Below are 25,550 nucleotides of genomic sequence, written 5' to 3' on the forward strand. Positions count from 1 at the left end.
GCCCTGGCCTTCTCCTCCTCTGTCTGTCTGTCTGTGCTTCAGATCCGCTCAGACCGGGATAAGAACCGAATGCTGCGTTACAGCGTGACAGGCCCCGGGGCCGACCAGCCTCCGACTGGCATCTTCATCATCAATCCAATCTCTGGCCAGCTGTCTGTCACCAAGCCTTTAGACAGAGAGCACATCTCTAACTTCCATGTAAGACTCTTCACATGGTGACAGCTAGGGTCAAGCAGACATTTAATATCTTGTCCAGGTCACTGTACATGTGGATTTTTACTACACTATGTTACAGGGACCTTTAAACTCTTATAGAAAAGAGGACAAGACAGTATGCAAGATAAAATTTCAGTTGTGATGAGCACATCAGGGGAAAGTGGTAAAAAGAAAAAGTCATATTTGAAGGTTACAGACTGAGTCAAAAAAAGAGCTGAACAGCCATAACAAAAGTACCCTGGTTAGAAAACAACAGGGGCCTTGGAGTGATGTAAGGGAACAACACACTACACAACCACTAGGTCAGCTACACAAGACTGCAATGGACTGAAAAGATCAATACCAGCCATATTAGCTTAAACCAGGAGGTGATTAGACTGAAAATGTGAAAAAAAAACACAGCCACTGTAGCAACACCTTTCGGGGTAATGCATGTGTTGTGTCTTGTTTATTTCATCTATAGTGTGTAAAAGAAAGTAGGTTACACTTGTTCTATGTGCTGCCTCTCTTCTCATGTTAATAATTAGCCTAGCAGTCAAAGCTTTAGTGTGTTCGCCATATTAGCCACAAAAAGTTATGACAGAGCTCAAGTGAATCTTAACATTAGTAATTTTCAACTTCCGTTCTTAAAAGTGTTAAAAGCTGAACCTAGATACATTTGACAGGGAATTCAAACCTGAATTCAGATCACATAAAATGCAATTTAACACCCACAGTATACAGTTGGTTTTACATATACCTGCTGTATACAGTCTATTAACAGAAAAAAACAGAAACTGCATTTCATATGATTTCATCTAATGTACCTCATATGAATCTGCTGTCTCAACACATTGGTGGTATGTCAACTGTCTGGTTTTTTATTGTCACTCTCTGCTGGATATATTCTCTGTATTTGCAGTGATGAGGAGGAAAGATTCATGGTGTTTGCTCACTATATCAAATATAGTCATATCCACCTTTGAGAGCACAGTCTAACCTTTTGATCTGTAGCAATGCACACACACAACCCACACACAGGGGCGTGGAAATCTGGAGTCGCAGCAGGGAGATTTGCATTTAAGATGGCTGATGAATATTCATGTGATTGGGTGTAGTTGTCAGAGCTGAGAGCTGGGATTGGCCAACATGTTTATTCATGAGGGAGACTTTGGCTATTTGAGAGCCTAGTACAGATGCTACATATGCTGTGAGGGGATGACTTATCCAGGGTCCAAGTCCAATCAATAGCTTTACTGAGCATCTTTGACCATTTAGATAGTTATAAAATAGATTACATGTGACATTATATTGACTGAAGTTTTTTTTTTTCAAAAATGATGTTCTTTTGTTCTTACACAAGTTGTATTGATTTTTTCGAGATTGCACTTTTACAGTAGCTTCCATGTGTGATCAAACCTCCAAGTGCAGTTGCACAACACTTGGTGGAACAATTGGCTGCAAACAAGCAGGCCTATCACTTAAAAAAAATCAGGAGCACTTAATTGATGCACATGCAGCTAGACAGTGATCATAGTATTTTTACCCCAAATCCAGAGATATTTGTTGGTTTACTGTAAGAAAAAAAATAGAAATAGTCTAGATCTCCAGAGGATCAGTCCTACTGGATGTTTCTACACTCATGATCCCATGAATGAATAATAGTGACACCAGCAGGTAAATGGACTTGCACTTGTATAGTGCCTTTCTAGTCTTCAGACCACTCTATACTACTTGTCACATACACTCATTCACACACATTCATATACTGGTGGTCGTGGATAATGTACAAGGTGCCACCTGCTAATCAGGTAAACATTTCCACATATTCACAAAGCTATCTGGGGTTCAGTATCTTGCCCAAGGATATTATGATATGTGGACTGAAGGGGCTGGGGATCTAGTGAACGACCTGCTCTACCTCTAACTCTACATCCTGAGCCACAGCCGTAAAGGTCTAAATACCTTGTTTATAACCAAATACCTGCAGAACCAGTGACATTCCGATTAGCTTCAGCTGGACTTAATGCTAAATAGGAAATACTAGCAAGTTTAAACTAAACATTACCTGTGAAACATTCGCACATTAGCATTGTCAGATATGGTCAAGTGTGTGTGTGTGTGTGTGCGTGTGTGTGTGTGTGTGTGTGTGTGTGTGCGCGCGCGTGCGTGCATGTGTGCGTGTGTATACAGCTGAGAGCCCATGCAGTGGACCTAAATGGGAATCAGGTGGAGAACCCCATAGACATTGTCATTAATGTCATCGACCAGAACGACAACAGACCAGAGTTCACGCACACGATCTTCAATGGCTCTGTACCAGAGGGATCCAAGCCTGGTATACGCATGTCCGCATGCACACACACACACACACACACACATACACACACACACACAGACATGTTTGTAACGTGGATTTCATTCTTCTTCACTGATCTGTGTTGACTTGTTGTGTGTGTCTCTGCAGGATCCTTTGTGATGACAGTGACAGCAGTGGACAAGGATGATCCAAAAACTGCTAATGGGATGTTACGATATAAGATCCTTTCCCAGAATCCCCAGAGCCCCTCCTCCAACATGTTCACCATTAATAACAAGACTGGTGACATCATCACTGTGGCAGCGGGCCTAGATCGGGAGGTGTGTATGTGTGTGTGTGTGTGTGTGTGTGTGTGTGTGTGTAAATCTCATCCCTAAACCCTCACTGAGCAGCTGCTTCTCAGCCTGTGAATGTGTGTCCTGCCTGCGATATCTCCTGCAGGAGAGAGATTGCTTATGGCTCTACTTTCTTGTCATATTCCTGCATCAGTAGATCCTACTGAACGCTGTTTGGCTCTTTGCACATTTTTGCAATTTCTTAATAAGCTCAAATCCATCAAGTCTACCTGTTACTTTGGAAATTTACCCAAAGAAATTCAATATATCTACATACATCTTTACAATTATAACACACAAGTAGGAACATGTCAGTTGTGTGTTTATATTCATCAAACTGGCTTAATACATAGTTCTATAGTCCACTCACATGGTGTTTAAGTTTTTCAACCACATCTCAAGGTCTTTGTCTGCAGATGGACTTGGCTTAGTTGTCATGAAAATGGATCATGTAACGTCATCATGTGACCTAATATAGGACTTAGGTTACGTGACAGCAGATGATCGTACATGGATTGTATACTTGCTATTACAGAAACACAGCTAGTGAATATACTGTAGCTTTAGTTAAGATAATTTTGTCAAACTACTATTTCCAAGGTTAGAAATGAAATTTGTTGCTTAACTTTTTCTCAAAATTTCAATCAGTTATGATAACATCGCCCTCAAACTAATTGTAGAGATCTGAAAACATATTTTAAACCAACCAACGGATTATCCAAATGATCTACAGTGCTGTCTTAAGCTTAAATTGAATATGTGCACACCTGAAATGTCATTAAAAACAGTTAGTTCGTGAATACAATGGTACTAAACTTTGAAATACTAGAAGGTGACAAAACTTTCTTCGCTCAGTGTTCAGTCACTCACCTATTGTAGAGCCCTGGATCATAAGCAATAATGTTTTCTTACTTGTCACTGGACTGATGAATCTGTGTATCATTCATTCTTTTAATATTCAATTGGAATATGAAAAAACAATGTTAAAATGTTTGTTATTCATGTAATAATCAGAAACAAAAAAACTAATAATGGTTTGTTTTTCATATTTTTGAGAGCCAGTCCTAAAAAGGAAATGAAAAAAACAGGCTAAGGGTCAAACTAATTTTTTAATATTTATTTTGTCTTATCTGTGTGACCTGAAAGTTAATGTCTTTGTGTTTTTTGATGCAGTGTTTCCTGGCCATGTATTTTAGGTGAAGATACTTGTTTTCTAAGCAACTGAGTGATTTTGTTTAAACACCATGGCTGCACTGGGAGAGGTTGCAACCAATTCAGTGCTCTGCTCACTGACCATGGACCACTAGCACAGACCACTGGATATTACTACTAGGGGCGCTAATGCCTGTGATCCTAATCCACTTAATCCCTTTTATGGATGTGTTAGCCCAAGAAACGTTGGAGATCGCTTTCGCTAATAAATATACTCTACTATTGATTTTGCAGATACTGTAATTGTGGCACTGTGTGTTGCCATTTTACTTAACTGTTTATAAACAGTGAATCCATATGGTCCCTGGGGTCCAGACCAGCTGTTTATTGGTCTGTATGTGGTCCTATTTTACTGCACAGCTCCTCTGTCTTATCTCCCCTTCTCCAGTCTCTCTTCTTTGACACCTTGGTTTCAGGTGTCGGGTCATTATTTTATTATTTATTGACAGAGACGTATAACCACCACAAATGCTAAAATGTAATGCCTTGTAGCCTACTGTTAGTTTTGTGGGAAAACATATATATATGATAGATAAATAGATAGATAGATAGATAGATAGATAGATAGATAGATAGAGAGAGAGAGAGAGAATATGAGCAACTATTTTATTTCAGTTTATAAATACGAATCAGTGGTCAGTGTTTTTTGTTTTGTTTTGTTTTGTTTTGTTTTGTTTTACTTTTTGGCAGTTGATCCCAATTAAATCATGGAGTTTAAATCATATAGTTTAAGTAGTCTTTTAGTCATTATATTTTGGTGTAGCTGTTGCTTCATATCTATTAGAACGTAGACATGAAGCAAGTATATGCCCTTAGTTAGGGCTAAATTTCTGTCCTAAGACAAACTAGGATGTTTTCCCCAAATATGCATTTAGGAAAGATGTTTCTCTCATACCAAAAATCCTAAATGTCACTCAAGATTTCAGACTTAGGACATTTCTGTAATGAGGTCCCTGTAGACCATCTGTCCAGCTGTTGACCCCCATTGTACTCCATTTCCAGAAAGTCACCCAGTACACCCTGATCATCCAGGGTACAGACATGGAGGGAAACCCCACCTATGGCCTGTCAAACACTGCCACCACTGTCATCAGAATCACTGATGTCAACGACAATCCCCCTGAATTCACCACAGATGCAGTAGGTCCACACACACACACACAAACACACACACACACACACACACACACACACACACACACACACACACACACACAAGGGAATTGTAATGGCTCTAAAACAGCAAACGACACTGGAGCTCTCTAAGCGTTTATTGGCAGTAGCACATGGTGGAGGAGTGAAAAGCTAAAGAAACGTCCAATATGTTTATCTTCCTCAGGCTTCCTCTACCTGCTAGTCAAAGCTCCCAGAGAAAATAAACTGTGCTATAACTATTAACTGATATTTACTATTGGCTTTCAAGTCATATGTGCAGTCACTTTGTCAACTGCTTGTTTACTATTGAGAATTTCTATACATGCTAAACATACACATCATACATGCGCATAATACACTGTACAATAGTGGATGGTGACACAGCCTTTTCAACAGCAGATTGTGGGTATGAACCACTGGGCAAATAAGGGTCCACAGACCCAAGGCTCTGAGACTAGGCAGACCAACCTGAACACCACCTTGATTGTCAACTCAATACCAAACACGTGGATACTGGAGGGCCTGGCACAATACAAGAATAACAGTACAGCGATAAAATTCATTAGGAACTTATTGTTGCCGTAGAAAACTGGAACCCAATTCCTAGGCCATCGTACATGTCACCATCAAGTGCGGCCAAGGTGATGAACTGTCCCCGCTGCTGTTCTCCATCAGCCTGAATCCCCTCAATCAAATCATCTCAAAGAGTGGCTATGGGTACAGATTCAGACGTGGAGCAACCATCACATCCTGTACATGGATGACTTCAAGCTGTATGTCAGGAGTGAGTGAGACAACAACTCACTGATCCACCTTACCAGGGTCCACAGCAGGACATCGGGATATCATTCAGACTGGGTAAGTTTGGCTGTATGGTGACAAATAAAGGATAGGTGATCAGAACTGAGGGGGTACAGCTACTAGAGGCAGGATAGCAGACATACAGGACAGCTACAAGTGCCTGGGAATCTCACAGGCCAATGGGAGCCATGATGAGGACGCAAGGAGGTCAGCCACAGACAAAATACTTTCAAAGGGTAAGACAAGAGCTAAGAAGCCAGGTCAAGTGGAGGAAAAAGACCCAAGTCATCAACATGTACACCCTACCAGTCATCAGATACCCAGCTGAGATAGTCACATGGATGCCTCTGATCAAGACACACAAACTCAGAGCAATACATCAAGGGTTCCATCCAAAGCTCAGCCTTTTAGACTCTACAAGCAGCGAAAAAAAGGAGGGCAAGGACTAGAGAGTGTCAGAGTCCCAATTCAGGATGAAACAAGAAGCATCAAGAAGATGGCTCTGTGGGACGACCTGCTCGGAGAGGGCCTCAGGCAACAGAAGAAAGAGGGGAATGAGAAGGAAGAGAAAATATCACGGAAGACCAACTCCTCCATGGGATATATCAGTGGCAGATAGAGGAAGTGACTGGCTACCAGTTGCAAGGAAAAGGCCGGCTAAAAGGACTGCACAGATGCATGGCAGCTCAAGAACAGGCCCTGAGCACCAGATCCATAGAGGCAGGAGTCTACCACAGCAGACAGGACCCTCAGTGCAGGCTGTACAAACAGGCCTTTAAGACAAGCCAGTAGTAGCAGGGGGTAAGATGTGAGCTGTGACAGCAGAGCCAAGTGGTTGGGATAATGCAGAGGAACATCTATACAGACTATGAACTAGAGGTCCCCAAATCCTAATGGGACATGTTTTGCTTTTGCTCATTTGTATGGCTGCAGTGGTGCTAAAAAATGATCACAGAGGAAATTTAATGGCTGTAAAACAGCAAACAGCGATGGGACAATGTTCCTCTAAATGACACTAAAGCCCTTCAAGCTTTAATTGTCAGTGACAGAGGTCAGAGGGGTGAAAAGCCAAAGAAATGTCCAAAATGTTATCTTCCTCAGTAAAGCAGAGCAGGTTGGGTAAGAAGATGCTTTGTTTTATTTTTATTCTGGGACAAAGAGGCATTTAGTTTCAGTGTGACATAGATGCAATCATCTTCAATTTGGTTTAATTGTTAACAGTCATTTTCCCCAAGATGTCAATGTATTGCTATTAAATTCTAAAGGGACACATTGGTGTTTAAAATGCTGCAGAGCATTTACAACTCTGGCTCTTTTTCTTTCTTTTTCAGTTCTTTGGGGAGGTTCATGAGAACAGGGTGAATGTGATCGTTGCCAACCTGACTGTGACAGATAAGGACCAGCCTCACACTTCAGCCTGGAGTGCTGTGTACCGCATCATTGCTGGAGACCCCACTGGACGCTTCTCCATTCCCACTGACCCCACCACCAATGAAGGTCTGCTCACTGTGGTCAAGGTGGGATTTGGTCTCTGCAACATTGCTCTAACCATATCTCAAGTGATCCATTCAAAGCTTTAAGTAATGTGACCTTTGAAGGTTTGTTACTCTTATGTAGTCCAGTACTATACGATATAAACTAAGTGTGAGCTGTGAAAACAGAACACTGTTCAGACATGCTTGCAACATTCAGAACACAGAGGTATGCACTGTTTTGATGTGAGACTGATAGTCTCTAACAGCCATCTAGTACAGTCTAAATGTAATTTATAGTATAGAAAATTCTTATAAGATTAAAAAATAACTTAATACACCTTAAATATACATTAACATAAAAAATACTAGTAACTCTTGTAAACTGCATCCAGGAGATCAAGAAGGGGAAAGTTAGGAAGCAAAGTGGCAGCATATACAGTGTTCAGGTGTTTTACGTTATTTTGAAATTAAAGAATAAGCTCTCTGGATTACTTCAATTTGGTCAATGGTTGGCACACAGAAGGGTCTTAATCCTCACTACTCTGCCCAACTTTGCTTGTAATGGCATGGAATGAAGTGTCAAAGTCACTTATGATGTACATAGCAGTGTTCCAAATAACCTCTGCTGCGCTGTCCTCTTTGGGGATCTGATAATGGAATGTTTACCTTTTCCACCCTCTCCTCTGCTGTTCAGTAGCGCTTCTCTTTGCTCCTCTGATCTCCTTTGTCAGTGTGTTTCTGGGTTGTTAGCACAGGAGTCAGTCCCCACTCCTGTAGCCTCCTTCTCGGCCTGACAAAGCTGTTTTGCATAAGCCAGGGTTTATTGTTGTTGTGTGTCAGCAAACACGTGTCCTGACTGAAATATGATATCACTGTGTTAATAGGTTCATCCAGGTCTGTAATAGAATATTCAAAACCACTCTAATCAGTGCAGTCAAAGCAGGCCTGAAACTCCAACTTTGCCTTGTCAGTTCATCTCCTCACAGTCGTTCCCATATGTTCATTAAAAAAACTACTTGTATTCTGCCAATAGATCCATTTACCAGAAAAGATCTCCCCTCAAAATCTTTGCGGACTATACATGGTGATAGTTAATTAACTAAAACTGACTATCAGAATATAAACTCCTCACTTTCTACCTGATTAGTATGATGAGTCAAATACATTATCTTGCCAAAGGTTTTTCTGCAATGTCTGACAGGTGGGTCTCTAGCAGCCGTGCTATCTGACCCTTGCGGCTCTTATCAAACAATTGATTGTGGATTTTCTTCCTCTTTAGGACTACTGAGACCTTTGATATTGTAAATTATGACCTTAAGTGGCTCCATGACTCAAAATTCAGATTAGGAAGAATATTTATTTTGCCCTTGAGTAAGATAATAAAAGGGAAAGGCAGTTGCAGAAAATAATGGCAGATACAGTATCAATGTGTGTGATTGTATGAGTGTGGTTGAGTCGCTGTATAAAGGTAGGGCATCTGCCGTACCGAAATAAAAACAAAATTATATATATATGTGTATATATATATATATATATGTGTGTGTCTTTGCATGGGTGTAATCCTCAAATAGAACAATACAGGCCCTGCAGAACCTCAAAATAAGACGCAGAAAAGATGACAGCTCCCTAACTGTAAAATCTCAGTCTCAAAACAAAAAATTATTTATACTAAAATCAAAATTAGAAAAAGATTTAATAATAAAAATGTGATCCATTATATAGCTACGTGACTTGTTGATTTCAGCATGTTTGCCTCCACAAATCTAGATCAAATTCAACCCCTGCACACACACACACACACACACACACACACACACACACACACACACACACACACACACACAAAGATCCCACAACTCTGAAGCACAAAGACAAAACTACATTTAGAAACACAGGCAACCACAGCCGATTTTCATATTTTGCTTAGCATACGTTTCTGGTGATATACATATCTTAGATGACAATGACAAAATAAGATACTCAGTTTGCTTACATGCACAGATACCCTTTGGAAAGTTATCTGTTATTTTTATATAAACTTATCTATGTGCAATGTATCCTCATCCAACAGTTCATATGATAGAGAGTTAACACCTCTAAATGACGTTAAGTCCTTAACATAGAAGTTACTTTACTAATGTGAAGTTATGGAGGTAAGTTTTCGGCTAGTGATGTTACTGTTCACAGTTGGGTTTAGAAATATGGTGGAGATGCACCTTAAAATAACTCAAACGTCACTCAAAGTTCACACAGTTCTGAACAGTGGTCTTGGAGGAGAGTCCTGTGTTTTGTGACAAATCCACCATACCTACCTTGCCTCCTACCCTTACTGCTCACTACCACCTTTACAATGGTCTGCACATTGGTCATATCAGCACAGCCTTTGAAAATAAGTGGGATATGTTTTGGTGTATTGCTTTTTGTAGAAACAAAATCATTCAAAATATGTAAAACAATTAAAATATCATTGTAACTAAAATCCTGTACCGGGTGAGTGTTGGACCCAGATGCAGTACTCGGATGCTCAGGGACGGTTGGTAATAAACTTTATTTAACCCAACACAATCAAAGTCAATAATGCTCAGAGTCAATGGTGTGGAAAGTTCGTTCTTCGGGCTGGGAGCCCAAACACAGTCTTTGGGAATCCCACGAAGAGATGACACGAACCTTGCAGTTGCTGCAGCTGGAGAGCAGGAGACCCGTAGCCCGAGCCGACAACACGTGGTGACTGAGTGTCGTCGATTGAGCACAGGGATAGTCGAGGGCAGGCAGGAGTTCCGTAACCGTGAAGCAGTCCGAGAAGGCAGCAGCACCGATGAGGAGAGAGCAAATGGATCGTCGAAGCCAGGTGGAGGAGACGTAACCAGGAGAGCAGTCAGGATTCCGAAGCGCCGAAACAGAGCACGTGGTCAGGGACGGAAGGCAGGTAGGTACACGAGGAGTCAGGCGAGGAGGGAATGTCGGGGACAGGCAGAGTCGGCGTCGGAAGATCTGGCAGAATATCGCTGGAGAGTCTCGCATAGTGCTGAAGAACAATCTGGCAGAGAGTGAGTGTGCTGGAGTGGCTTATATGCATGGTTGATTGGTGATCAGTTGCAGCTGTGTGGTGAGCAGGCTGAGGAGGTGGGCGTGGTTTGCAGGTGGAGTGAGCAGAGGGAGGGTGAGTGGAAAAATACTGGCAGCAGAGGAGGAGGAGAGGGCAGGCAGGTATACACCATGACAAATCCCATGATATGATAACATTTTTGACTTGCAGAAAACACAATAACTCATTATTCTGCACAGAGTGCTGTTTTTTGCGTTTAGATTTTTGTAGTTGATGAAAAATGGAAGAAGTTACCGCTAACATCAGCGTGTCGTTAGAGTGTTGTGACTCAGTCAGACTCAGACCACTCAGTCATCGTCTGAGTGGTCGAGATGTTTTCTCCTATTCTGTACAGTTTGAAGCTAATAGTTTGCCTGAGAGCATGTGAGCAGTGCCTTGATTCCAAATGAGGAATCAGAGCCCTTCCATTGTGTTTTAATCTGCTAATTTTTGTTTGTTTCTTTCTTTCTTTCTTTCAATTCTCCCAAAAATTGAAGCAAATGGTGACCTGAACTCAAACCTTAAAAAAATATATAATAAATCCACAAAATGTCTCCATACTGCTCTTCCGAAGTTATCAGTGTCCTGAAGCCCCAATATACCAAGTTATTTTAAAAAAATGTCACTAGTGTCATGTTTTTAACCTTGTTGTTGCCTGTAACCTTTAGCTGGGAGCTGCATTCACATATATAATCACATAGTCCACAAATAGCAAGTCCTACAGAGCCACTCCCACAGACCTAGGCCCACAGATCCCCTCACACAGAGCAAGTCCCAAAAGCCACTCCCACAGAGCCACCCCCAAAGATCCTGTCCCTCAGAGCCATTCCCACAGACAGTCACACATAGCCAGCTCCACAGATCCAGTCATAGAGTCAGTCCCACAGAGCCAGTACACACCATCATTCACACAGAGCCAGTTTCACAGAGCCAGCTCAACAGATCCCGTCATACAGAGCCAGTCACAAAAGCCACTGCCACAGAGCCAACCCCAAAGACACAGTCCCTCAAAGCCATCCCCACAGAGACAGTCCCACTGAGCCAGTCCCAAAGAAGTAGTCCCACAGAAGCAGTCCACAGAGCTAGTCCACACAGATCTAATCCACAGACCCAGTCCACACAGAGTCAGTCCGAGAGAGCCAGCCCCAAAGTGCCAGTGCCACAGAGCAAAACCAACAGAACCACTCCCACAGAGTCAGTCCACACAGAGCCAGTCCTCACTGCCAGTCCCACAGAGACAGTCCCACAGAGCTAGTGCACACACAGCCAGCTCTACAGATCTTGTCTCACAGAGCCACTCCCACAAAGCCAGCTCCACAGATCCAGTCCCACAGAGCCAGTCCCACACAGCCAGTCTCACAGAGCCAGTCCACACTGAGCCAGTCCAGACAGAGGCACTCCCAAAGAACCAGTCCCACAGAGGCGGTCCACAGAGCCAGTCCACACAGAGCCAGTCCAGACAGAGGCACTCCCAAACAACCAGTCCCACAGGGGCAGTCCACAGAGCCAGTACACACAGATCCAGTGTCACAGAGCCAGTCCATAGAGGCACTCCCAAACAACCAGTCCCACAGGGGCAGTCCACAGAGCCAGTACACACAGATCCAGAGTCACAGAGCCAGTCCATAGAGGCACTCCCAAACAACCAGTCCCACAGGGGCAGTCCACAGAGCCAGTACACACAGATCCAGTGTCACAGATCCAGTGTCACAGAGCCAGTCCATAGAGCCATTCCCACAGACTCAGTCCCACAGAGCGAGTCCACACAGACAGTCCACACAGAGCCAATCCCAAAGATCCAGTCACGCACAGCCAGCTCGACAGATCCTGTCTCACAGAGCAATTCCTACAGAAACAGTCACACAGAGCCAGCTCCACAGAGCCATTCAACACTGTCAGTGCCACAGAGCCAGTCCCACAGAGGCAGTCCACAGAGCCAGTCCACACCACCAGTCAGCAGAACCAATCCCACAGAGCCTGTCAAAACAGCCAGTCCACACAGCCAGACTACACAGAGCCAGTCCCACAGAGCCAATCCACAGAGCCAGTCAAACAGAGCCACTCCCATAGAGCCAGTCCACAGAGCCAGCCCCAGAGAGCCAGTCCTACAGAGCCAGTGTTTGGAGATCTATGCTTTTACAATAATAATAAATAATGTTTTCTTATAGGCTATACATTTTTGGTGATTAATATGTGACAATACTTGTGTGGTCCTCATGTGGTCCCATAACAATTCCCAAACCCAGATTTGTACTTAAAATCAACTAACCTTGCATACACTTTGGTTGCGACATGAGATTTGATCATAGTCTCAGCTCATGTCCAAATTTATAAATGCTGATCTTTGCAAGGTAATGACTGTGCACCCAGTTTTTGGTCGTATGTTGGTTTCATAAATGGGGGCCAGTGAGCCTGAATTATGTTTTGGGCATGTTATGGAGATCTGGTGTGTCATGTCTCTATCATTTTCTCCCTCTCTTTTCCTGTCCAGCCCATAGATTTTGAGCTGACTCGGTCCTTCATGCTGACGGTGGAGGCAGAGAACGAGGTCACGCTGGCCCGTGGCATCCACCTGCCTCGTCAGTCCACAGCAACTGTCTCCGTACGAATCTTGGACATCAATGAGAGTCCAGAGTTCAGCCCCAATCCCAAGTCCATCAAGTTAGAGGAGGGTCTGCCTGCAGGGTCTCTGCTTACCACCTTTACTGCCCAAGACCCGGACCGCTTCTTGAGACAAACCGTCCGGTAAGACACCTGGTGGAAGACATGACTGTAGAGGTTTCATTGTTTATAGATAGGTTATGGAAAATTAATGAATGAATGAGTTATTGGGGCTAAAAACAAGCCTATTACATTTCTGGAGTACCATTTGTACCATTTGTCAACTTCATCTGGCATAACCCTCTTTCTCTTTTGATCACACACACGCACACACACACACACACACACACACACACACACACATATATATATATATATATATATATATATATATAATGAACTGATGAAGTGTGTGCTGAAAGGACACATTGTGCAACCTCAGCCCTAGTTCAGACCAAAGATTTGCAATAAGACAGAACCATTTTAGAACGTTACAAAGAAAGGTTGCAGAAGTGTGAAATGGCCCATCTTAGCTTGACTCAAGCTGGCCGATGGTGTCACCTGCAACTCAGCTTGTCAGATGGCCAGTTGCTGGTTTTAGAATGTAGAGCAGATCACCTGTTTCAACAGCAAATCTACTTGTAGCCAATTCAGTTGGCCAAGACAAAACAACTGCAGATGGCATATATGCTTGCCTCCATCCTAAAGGTGTGTTGGTGTCAGAGGGTGGGTCGTTGTCGCTGTATGTGCTTATGTCACACACACATAGCCTTTGATGGTTATTTAAATTATTATTTTGTATTAATCATAAGTATCAACCATCTGAAGCTCAGGCTGTTTTGTTCATGTTTTTGTTGTTTCATCATCCGCCTACAAGAGAGGCAATTGTAGCAAGTATCTTGCTATCACAATCTAAGCTAAATCATATTTATCCACAAAATATGTTTGTAAAGCTGGAAATCAGAACAGAAGTACAGCGAGTTGCTGCAATGAAGATGATACACTGTCTCTAGTCATTGCACTGGTGTAAACTGGCAGGTTTTCAGAATGTATTAGACCGGCAATTTAAAATTAGTGGCATGTTTCAACTTTTTTGTTGTCGTCTTTGATCTGAACTGGGTTTATGTTGGTGGGTGGGTTGGATAAAGGATAAAATAGGGTTGGTCAGACCATGCTGGAAAAAAACAAGTTTTTTATGTTTTCAGGTTGTCTGTCTGTCTGGTCCGTTCCTGTGTACGCAATATCTCAACAACATCATGAGGGAATTCAAATTTTGCACAAACCTTCTCTTGGACTCAAAAGATGAACTTATTAGATTTTGGTGGTCAAAGATCAAAGTCATGTTGGCCTTACATTTGTCTTATTCTTGTGAAGGCGATATCTCATGAACACCTTGAGGGAATTTCTTCAAGTTTGGCACTCAAGGACTCAAGGATGAACTGATGAGATTTTGGTGGTTGAAGGTCAAGGTCACGGTGATGTTGCATTCATCTCATTTTTGAGAACCATTCATAAACCAGATTCAAGGTGCACCCACCTTGAAACTGCTAATTGTAGACATCTTCTGTACTGCCAGGGTGAAAATGTGTGTGAAGCATCCATGTTTTCACAGACATGAATGTAAACTGTAAATGCAACTTCACTGTTGTGCGGAAGCATACTAGTTTGAAATGTGGTTCTACAGGTCAGAATGGAAAAGGCCAGCCATTGCTGACCCTGTTTACACTGAGTCACTTCATGCATCTTGTGCAGATCATACAAATCTAAGCTAAGTGTAAATCCAATTCAAATTTGATTGTTAAGCCCACCTCAAGAGTAGGTTGGAGAATCCTACTAGCCAGATGTTTGAAAGGAGTAAATCGGATCCACTAAAATGCACACCTAATGTCTTCTCCTCCTAGCTGTAAGTATGTTACACAGGAAATATCCTCTACAGGGTGAGCCTCGCCTGTCCTGTGATCAAAGTAGCTGAACCAACCCTGCTGTTGGTCGTCACTCTGTCTCATTATGCAACAGAGAAAAGCTGCTCGAGCCATTTCTACAGAAGTGCTTACACAGAAGGCTCAGTGAGCTGCTGTCTAATTAATCTGACCCCTGATCAGTTCAACTACTGAGTAATCTATGTGTATGAGAGAGAGCATTGATTTGTATGAGTGAGGAAGGGGCACGTTAAAGCTATGAAGACAATACAGTTCACCAGTTGCTGTGTGGGGTATGATGTTGGATTGGTCAGACACTAATCAATTAAAGTCAGTTTTATTTTTAAAGGCCATTATCACAAATCATAATTTGCCTCAGAGGGCTTTGCAGCATACGATATCTCTCTGTCCTTCAATCCTTACAGCAGATAAGGAAAACTCCTCAAAGAAAAGAAATTTGGTAGAAACTTCAGGAAGAGCAACTTAGGAGGGATCCTTCCTCCAGGATGGGCAGACGAGCAATAGATGTCATGTTTAAAGAACAGATCAACATAATAAAATTACAGTAATCAATATGACAGAATGATACAAAGACAGAGGGAGAGAGGGATGAGTGACAGCCAGGTGACAACAGAGCTGCAGCAGTAAGAGGTGTAAAATAAGGGAAGGAGCTGCTTATGAGCTGTGGGAGATGTGACAGCAGGTACTAAAGAAGGAATGTGACATTTTCTTTAGTACATATTATATAACAGATTTTTGTGGCTGACCTTAAATAAAGAATTTTGGGACACTCTTGTGCAAGTTGCACTTTAAGTATTAGTAATTCTAGTCATGTAGATGTGTTCAGGGCTGGACTGTCATCCAACGCGTGAAATTTGGGGTCGATTGGACCATGTACCTCAGAGTTATAAACCACTTCCTATTTCATAGCAAAACATGGAAATTTGATGCCTTGCCACGTCTACACGATGTGATGGAAACTGAAGTTTTTGAAAACTTTTGATGTCAAAGGTGAAACTCAAGGAGAAGTTTGAAAAAGTATGACCCCTGAAAATGGCTAAAAATTGACCAAAATTTCACATTAAATTCAAAATGGTTGACTATCTGTGGGGTTTAGGGCAGGGCTCCAAGAGGCTTTTTCGTTGGTCTTGTTTGTAGGGATGTTACACATGCATTTTACATTTTGCAGTTGTAGGTTTAACGTGCCAGGGGGGCTGCTTTGTTGAAAATTTCCAGGGGGCGCTACAGAGCCCCCCATACCTCAAAAACCATACCGCAAAAACATCATATCAGATATCACATTTTAGCACATCTAATGTGTGTGTCAAGTTACATGAGAATTCAAGCATTCTTAGCCCCTCACACACAGCTTCCTGTTTTGTGGTGAAGAATGCGTCACCATGGCAACATTGTTTGATGAAAATTCGTAAACCTTCATATCCTAGCATCATCAAAGTCTTAAGACTATTTTAAGCTTGATCAAGTAAATCTTCTAAAAGGAGAACAAAAAAAAAAGTGTAACTTCCTGTTACCAGTAGGTGGCGCTATGACTATGATTCCAAATTGCACTGGAGATGTCTTCAGGCCTGGACTCTCATCAAATGTGTGAAATTATGTAAAGATCTGACCATCTTGTGTCAAGTTCCATCAGTTTTGATGTCATGGCACAACACCAAAATTTGCCACACCACCATGGGGACACTGTTCAACAAAAAATCACAATATTTCCTATAAACCATTATCAGTGTCTTAAGGCTTTTTTGCCCAATTTTGAGATCAATCAGGTTGACTTTCTAGAAGTTGAACATCACAGTGTGAAATATGTCATTTCCTATTGTGAGTAGGTGGTGCTCTGACTAATATTTTAAATTCCAAATTGTCACGTAGATATTCTCATGGCAGGAACATGCAAAGTGTGGGGCTGATTGGACCGTGTACCTTGGTTTAATGAACCACTTCCTGTTTCATGGTGAACATGGAAGTTTGATGCATTACTACATTACTGATGCATTGTCACATGGTGTAACAAAAACTAAAGCTTTTGATAACTTTTGATGTCATAGGGCTTTAGATGGTAAAGGCCAAATTTGAATTCAATCATATGGAACGTCTCGGGGGAGTTTTAAAAAAAAATATGACCCCTGAATGGACCAAAATTTCACATTAAATGGCTGACTTTCTGTTGGGTTTAGGGCAAGTACACATGCATTTTAAGATCCATAGCTGTTGATTTAACGTGACTTAGATTTAAAGAGCATCATTCAAATGTCTTTGACATTAAACGCTATCAAAAGCTTGAGTTTTGGTCATGTCGTTTGGGCGTGGCAAGCGTCAAACTTCCGTGTTTCGCCATGAAACAGGAAGTGCTTGTAACTCTAATGTACATTGTCCAATCTGTCCCAAACTTCACATGTGGGATGATAGTCCTGTCCTGAACAAATATACATGACAATAATTATTTATTCTTACAGCAACCCCTACTGGTACATCTTCTGGTACATCAATTGGGTTAAATCTGTAGGAAGAGTACATCAAAGATGTACTCTTCCTACAGATTTAACCCAGTTGACTTCAAATTTTTGTCTGGACCATGTAGACACTTTTGCCATTAAAAGTTATTAAAAGCCTGAGTTTTCGTTACACCGTGCGGGCGTGGCAAGATCTCAAACTTTGTTGTCTCACCATGAAACAGGAAGTTGTTGTAACTTGGTCATACATTGTCCAATCTGCCCCAAACTTCTCATACTTGATGAGAGCCCCAGCCTGAAGAGATCTGCATGGCTAAACTGAGTAATAGTCTTAGTCATAATGCCATCTACTGGGAAAAGGAAATGACATGTTTTAGACTTTGACATGCACCTCCTTAAGGTTGACCACATTCAGCTCAAAGTTGGTAAGAAAAGCCTTAAGACCTTGATACAATTTCAATTCAATTCAATTTTATATATAACCCATTATCACAAATCACAGTTTATCTGGGAGAAAAAATGTTAGAAACCTCAGGAAATGCGACTGAGGAGGGATCCCTCTTCCAGGACGGACAGACGTGGGATTCATGTCATGAAAAACAATTCAGTTACAGTAATGACATAATGACCTTCTTTGACTCTGTAGTGGCATCAGCCATCTACTATGGAGTGGTCTGCTGGAGCAGCAGCATCACGACTGCTGAGAGGAAGAGACTTGACAAACTTATCAAGAAGGCCAGCTCTGTCCTGGGGTGCCCCCTAGACTCAGTGCAGGTGGTGGGAGAAAGGAGGATGATGGCTAAGCTGTCATCCATGCTGGAGAACGACTCCCACCCCATGCATGACACCCTGACTGCACTGGAAAGCTCCTTCAGTGACAGACTGCTTCACCCCAAGTGTGTGAAGGAGCGTTACCGCAGGTCCTTCCTCCCTGCTACAGTCAGACTGTACAACCAGCACTGCTCCCAGTAGACCACACACAACAATAACTGACTCCACTTGTACAGCTTAATACCACAAGTGCAATTTCACTTTCACCCATGCAACTGTGAACATTCTTTATTTAACTGTTGAGTTTCTTGGCGTTGTAAATACTGTATATATTGTTTGTTTATGTCGTCCTCTGTGCTTATTTCCTTCATCTTCATCCTGCACGTTTTTGTACTTATTTATTTATTAATATAGTTTATTTTGCACAGTTATCTTTTGCTATCCCTTTGCTGCTGCAATGTTGGAAATTTCCCCACTGTGGGACTAATAAAGGATTATCTTATCTTATCTTATCTTATCTTATAAAGGAAAGAGAGAGAGAGAAAGAGAGCGAGGAATAGAGAGGCAGAGGGAGAGAGGGAGAGAGGGGGAGAGATGTTCCACAATAATGGTAAAAACAACATATCATATAGTAATAGTGATAGACATAAAATAAATAAATGCATCATTACAGTTGATAACCGTCCCATGTGTTTATTAATGGTGGAGGCATGACTCATAATAATGGAGAAGGAGCTCACAACACAGGCGCAGCTGCAGACGGGACCACAGCAACAGCACATCCAAGACCACGATTCCGGCTTTTTGAAGATTATAGATTTTCCTTGAACACCGTTGCCATGGCGATGCAGACTTCACCGCCAAACAGGAAGTTGTTGTAACTTTGCATTGAGCGATTGGCCCAAAATTTTACAGGTGTGATCAGGTTCCAGCCCTGAATGTCAATTAACTGTCATATTCACGTAGCCAATTATCATTGGCTTTTTCATGGTTTGGTCGACAAATTATGAAGAACAAGATGACGTGGAATTTCTTGGCACTGGTTATATGGAAAAAGGTTGACAACAGTTCATCTACACATCCTACCCACATTGTTTTCGTACAAAGCTAGTTGAAAACTGGCAAAATATCCATTTAAAGCTTTAAGAACATTAAAATCATTATATTTTGTACAAGGCAGATTTATTTCTAATTTTTTAAAACTACTTTAAAAAAAGGGTAACACTTTCTATGAAGCCCATGTCTATAATGCATTATAATGCAGCATGAGCATACATATAATGTAAATAGCCTCTGTAGTGCTATATAATCATAGTTATAAGCACTCATAGGTATTTATGATGCTTTGTAAAAAAAAACTCATCATGATGCCAATGTCAGTAATGAATTGTGAACATCCGTATACTGTCTTATAGTGTGCATATACTTTTAAGAATTTATAAATATTCAGAATACTTTATAACAATAGTCATCACACACCATCACCATCGTCATTTTATAATCACTTATGCACACTATAACACATTATAGGTATGTTCATAATTCATGATAGACACTGGCATCATAACGAGTTATGATTTTTTTTTAAAGCATTACAAATAAGAGTGCTTATAACTATGCACTATAGGTACAAGGTAATTTCATTGTCATTTTTCTAAAACGTAGTTTAAGAAGAAATCTTTTGGTGTCGCAGAAGGAGTTTATGAGTCTCACAGTCTGAGGAAAAAAGTTACTCTGTAGTCTGGTGGTTCAGCAGCAGATACCTCTGTATCTTTTTCCAAATGTGCTGTTGGTAGGTGTTGTTTTTCAGTACCCTTTGAGCTCTGTGCAGGCACCTCACTTCACCTAGGTCACTGATACTCTGTAGATGAAAACCATGTCCTTTAATCACCCGCTGTGGAGCCTTCCTGTCCTGGGCCGTGAACTATGGCGGTTCATGATGTTTCCAGTCAGTATGCTTTCTATTTCTCCTCTGTAGAGTTTAACCAGGATCTTGTTCTGAAATTTAGCTTTCCTTGGTTTCCTTGGTGGTGATGTGTAATGATCAAGATAGGTTCTCAGTGATGGTAATTCCAAGGAACTTATAGTTGTTCACCTGCTCCACTGATGTAGACAGGGGTGTGTGTCTTTCCCTCCTTCCTTTCAAAATCAACAATCAGCTTGTTGGTTTGGCTGATGTTGAGAAGTAGGTTGTTCTCTGTGCACCACTGTGCAAGATTGTTGATTTCTTCTCAGTATGAACTCTCGCTGTTTGAAATATGGCCGATGATGGTGGTGTCATCCACATACTTCACAATAGCGTTCTCCTGATGTCTGGAAGTGCAGTCATGGGTGCACAGTGTGAACAGGAGGGGGGTGAGCACACAGACCTGGGGGGCTCTGTTGTGCACTAATGCAGAGGAGGTGTGAGTTCCAATCTGAACTCTCTGGGGTCTGCATGTGAGAAAGTCCAGTATCCAGTTGCACTGTTGTACCGAAGCCCAGAGTGTTAAGTTTTCCAATCTGCTTTATGGGTGACATTGTGTTGAATGCTGAGCTGAAGTCAACAAACAGCGTCCTGATGTAGCTGTTCTTATTATCCAGGTGAGTGACAACTGAGTGAAGAGCAGTAGATATGGAGTTCTCTGTGAATCTGTTGGTCCTGAAAACATACTGGTGAGGGTCCAGGCTGGCAGGGATATTGTCTTTGATGTGCTGGAGAACCAGTTTCCTGAAGCACTTCATCTGGATGGGGGTAAGAGCCACAGGGTGGTAGTCATTAAGACTAGACACAGCAGACTTTTTAGGTGCAGAAGTGATGATGGCTGTCTTGAAGCAGGAGGGAACAGTCTCTTGTGAGAGTGAGATGTTTAAAATGTCAGTTATAACATTAACAAGCTGATCAGCATGAGTTTTTAGTATGTGTCCTGGAATGCAATCTGGACCGGCAGCCTTGTTTTTATCAACTTTCAGCAGAAATTTGCTCACATCCTCCGTGGTCACTGAGAGTGGTTGGTCCTCTGGAGGCAGAGTAGACTTCACAGCCTTATTGAGGAGGTCAAAGCGAGTGTAAAATGTGTTCAGCTCGCCCGGCAGCGAGGCCTCACACATAATGGGGGCAGTCCTGCTTTTGTAGCCTGTGATATTTTGAATTGCCTGCCGCATAACTTTAGTGCTGTTGTTGTTGTTGAGGCCTCTCTCCAGTCTCTGCTGGTGTCTCCTCTTAGCCTCCTTGATGCCATCTCTTAATCATGCTCTGGCGGTTATGTATGCCCCCTTGTCACCTGACTTTTCAGAGCTGGTTCGGCTTCATCTGTTCATACTTTTAACAGTTTTAACTATTGGTTTGACTTTTTCATCAGCTGGAAATATGTTGGCAGAAGGAGCAGAGAAATATGATCTGACAGGCCAAAGTGAGGGCGTGGAAGGGTTTGTAGCTGCCAGGAATATTCGTATACACATAGTCCAGGATATTTCTTCCTCTGGTGGAATTTAGATAAGACAAATTTGAGGTCTTTTTGATTAAAATAAGCTGATGGCATCATACAATTCCTGCAGTGCATTTTTTCATTTGCATCTGGGTGAATGTATACAGCAACAATAAAAACACTGGTGAATTCTCTGGGCAGATAATATGGATGACATCTTAGCACCAGGAACTCAGCATCTGGTAAGCACTGTCCATCCACTTTAACTGCGTTTGAGCACCAAGCATTATTTATATAGACACAAAGCCCTCCTCCTCTCCTCTTACTGGAGTCTTGTGACCTGTCTGCTCTCAACAATCTTCTGTTGCTGAATGAGCCTTAATCGCATCTCATTCATTTTGTTCCCCTGCAACCAGACATTAGCCAGAAGGTTTGGTAGAGGAATTGCTCTCGGTCTGAGTTGGGTCATCCTCACCCTAATGCCAGCTCTCCTCCCTCTCTTTGTCCGGTGCTTTGGGTTTCGTTTCTCTACTCTGGTCTAACTGGCTACTTGGCGCATGCCGTTGCTGGAGATCCACGCATCATCTGCTGCATTCAGTCCAAGACCCACACAGGCCATGGAGTTGAAAAAAATAAAGAAAAATATAACAAAAAGTAGCAAAGATTTGAGGAGCTACTGGCCGCTGCATCTGCATGTGCCCCCGTCATCAGATGTCTCAACTTTCTTAACATGCTGGAGTGCAGAGGCAACACAGAGACAAACGTGACTGCCCTAATAATTCTGTATCTGAGTAAACATATTTCATGAGGATGTAACAAAGTTCTATATGATTAAAGTGCATCACATGACATGAGGATCTTGTATTTCCTAGAAATATTAGTATGTAAATATGTTATTGTGTTGAAATTTCCTGCTCTCCTGATGAGCAGGTTTAATGTGAACACATTCAGCAATACGTCATTGGATGAGGAGGATGATTGTTTGTGGGGGCAGCATTCTGTTCTCTGTTGCAGCCCCATTCAAAGATAAAAGCTGGATTTTTCTTTCTCTAAACATCTTGTCTGGAGGACATGTATATCTTCCCAGAGGCTGCAGCACTGAGCCAACAGCTCAATAACAACAAAGCAGAGCACACGCAGCTTTCTGTACCTATCCTTCTTTCTTTTACATCCCACTATTTGTTTCTAAATGTAGTGCTGAAGACTTTGTAGCCTAGCAACAGCCAATGGTGTATGCAAATGCGCACATACACACGCACGCACACACACACACACACACACACACACACACACACACACACACACACGTGTAAAGCGAGTGTATTTTGCACTGTAGAGCAGGCCAGGGAGAGCATTCTGTTTTCTGATTCTGCTTTTTGTTGCTTTGTATTCTGTCATTAGTGCTGCTCCAACATTTATTCATAACTGTGGCTTTCAACTTTTTGTGTCACCAATGAAAATCATGCCAAATGGACAACATTCCCTATTCATGTGTATTTTATGGTGGCTTTTGGTGGCTGTGCTCACCTTTGTCGAAAGTGTTATTTTCCTGTTTATTCACAGTGTTTCTTAACTAGGTGTTGTTTAAATCATGGCTGGAACAATCTGTAAGATAAAAACATAATATCAGCAAGTCACAGATTTGCCAAGCTTCATTCTGCTCATGGGTTGTTTACTAGATAAGAGCACATAACATCACTGACAAACATATTTTTGATTTAAATCAGTTAAAGATTAAAGATTAATTTCAAGTGAGAAAAAAAAAAAGGAATCAGCTTCCCAGTAGCTGCTTGGCCTCCAGCCAGTGCGGCACAGAAAGAAGCCTCTCTGTGCTGCTTTCTCATGCTGTCCCTCTCTCACTGAATCCAGGTACTCCAAGATGTACGACCCTGCTAACTGGCTGGAGATTGACCCGCTTAATGGTCGGATTTCCACCATTGCCATCCTTGACCGAGAGTCTCCGTATATCAAGAATAACTTCTACAACGTTACCTTCATGGCTTCTGATAACGGTGAGATAGGAGGGCTTGCTGGTGTCCTGCAGTAACCCCCCCCCCCACACACACACACACACAGAGGTGGATTGTGTTCACTTTGCCTCAGTGGTGCTGTTTTTACTCTTGAACTCCTGCAGAGTGTCTTGGAAACAGTAGCTCGTAGGGCAACAAGTTTGGAGATATTTTTTATTTCTTTCAATATTATTTGTGTGAACAGATAAACAAACTATGTGTTAATATGAAATCTGTAAATATCACACCACAAATATATATATAAAAAAAGATGTATAAAGTCACACAAACATTTGACTAATATAAAACATCTGCAAATATACAAATAGTTCCACAAAAAAGCACATCTGTGAATACATTAAATTAATGTACAAATAAATTAAAAGCAGTTGTGAATATCTTTCTAACAACTTTCAAACAGGTTTTTGTGAATCCAGTTTCTATTAGTGATTCAAATAGACATTTGGAGTTTTGAGACAAACCATTTGTAATTCTGAGGGAAAATTTAAACTTGTACCAGGCGGCTATTTTCAGATAGCATGAAATCTCTTGCTGATGACATAATTCCCATTGCATTTCAGAGCACACAGTCTTTCTATGAGCAAAAGCGTAACATGCTTTTATTATTTTGCTATAAATATGGTGCGGTGTGTTTATTTGTTCAATGCAACATTAGATTATCTAGCACATACTTTTGCATACATTTCTGTTTAAGTATGAAAGTCATGAGGATACTTGTGAGCAGCTTCCAGCACAGCTCTGGGCTTCACAGCTCCCCCATCTCAGGGCCAGCCACCCCCTCCCTTTGATTTTTCATTCCTTCTTTCAGGTGGGCAAAAGTAACAAAGCATTTCAAATGTCATTAATGAACAATTATTAATGTATCTTTACTAATGTAGATCATTACTAATGTAGATAAATATCTGTGTTACTGTGCACAGAAGGTTTGTCTTAGAACTCTGTGTGTCTGAAATGCATATTCACAAATGATTCCCAAATAAAAAACTGGATTCACAAATACATGTTTGAAAGTTGTAAATGTTATAAAGATATTCAGAAATGTGTTTTATTATTCCTCCATGCCGGTGATAGCCCAGGCTAGAGGAATTATGTTTGATGGTCGTCTGCCCATCTGTCAGTCCATCTGTCCAGCACAGTGAGTTTAAATCTAGTTTATTTTTAATTGAATTTAATGTACTCACAGATATACTTTTTATTTGTGGAATTTGTTCATGTATTTGCGCACAGATATTATTGAAACACATATATCTCCATATATAAGTCTATCCTCACAGCACAGGTGCACACACACACACACACACACACACATACACACACACACCCACACACACACACACAATACACTTTATTGACACCAAAAAGCTACATTTTTAGAGGAGGCATTTAGAGGCAGAGAGGCATATCAAGAAACAAATATTAATAATAAATATAATATATAAACACAGTCATTAATTTGAAGTGTCATTATTATGTCACAGTCATAAAATAAATTAATTTTAAACCCTTTGGTCTCAGAACCTGCTGATATAGTTCACAACTGGAAACATTAGATGATTTTGAAAAAAGCTGCTCTACCTGAATGCTGCTGGGAAATGTAGGTAAACTAGTAATGTCTCTACATGTAGCAACAGTACCTCCCTGTGTGGGGTATCCTGAAAAGTCTAGAAACATGTAAAGTATTCTTATGAGACCCTATAAAGTGTTCCGATCCATCAGATATTAAATTGCATGGGAGGTGCCCAGTAGCTCAGTTGGTAGAGCTGGTGCCCCATGTAC

The 25,550-nt window shown here is 41.6% G+C and overlaps 1 protein-coding gene and 1 pseudogene across 6 annotated transcripts in view; both read left to right on the forward strand.

The window, feature by feature from the left end:
- The window catches only part of LOC121962420 (cadherin-2-like), a 198,766-nt gene that overhangs the window by 107,183 nt on the left and 66,033 nt on the right, over nt 1–25,550 (forward strand). For all 6 annotated transcript variants that reach the window (XR_015776561.1, XR_015776560.1, XM_042512679.2 and 3 more), the window contains exons 5-11: nt 43–198; nt 2,389–2,533; nt 2,663–2,835; nt 5,065–5,202; nt 7,350–7,535; nt 13,070–13,323; nt 23,614–23,756. Coding sequence is in view for 4 of the 6 variants with exons in the window: in XM_042512679.2 (XP_042368613.2) it covers nt 43–198; nt 2,389–2,533; nt 2,663–2,835; nt 5,065–5,202; nt 7,350–7,535; nt 13,070–13,323; nt 23,614–23,756 (1,195 nt within the window). In the remaining 2 variants the exon portion in view is untranslated. The remainder of the gene's footprint in view (nt 1–42; nt 199–2,388; nt 2,534–2,662; nt 2,836–5,064; nt 5,203–7,349; nt 7,536–13,069; nt 13,324–23,613; nt 23,757–25,550) is intronic.
- Nucleotides 5,590–6,637, forward strand: LOC148189476 (uncharacterized; annotated as a pseudogene).

The sequence above is a fragment of the Plectropomus leopardus genome, chromosome 5, assembly GCF_026936395.1.
Source record: "Plectropomus leopardus strain MGB_pleo_1.0 chromosome 5, ASM2693639v1, whole genome shotgun sequence".
Classification (NCBI taxonomy): Eukaryota; Metazoa; Chordata; class Actinopteri; order Perciformes; family Serranidae; genus Plectropomus; species Plectropomus leopardus.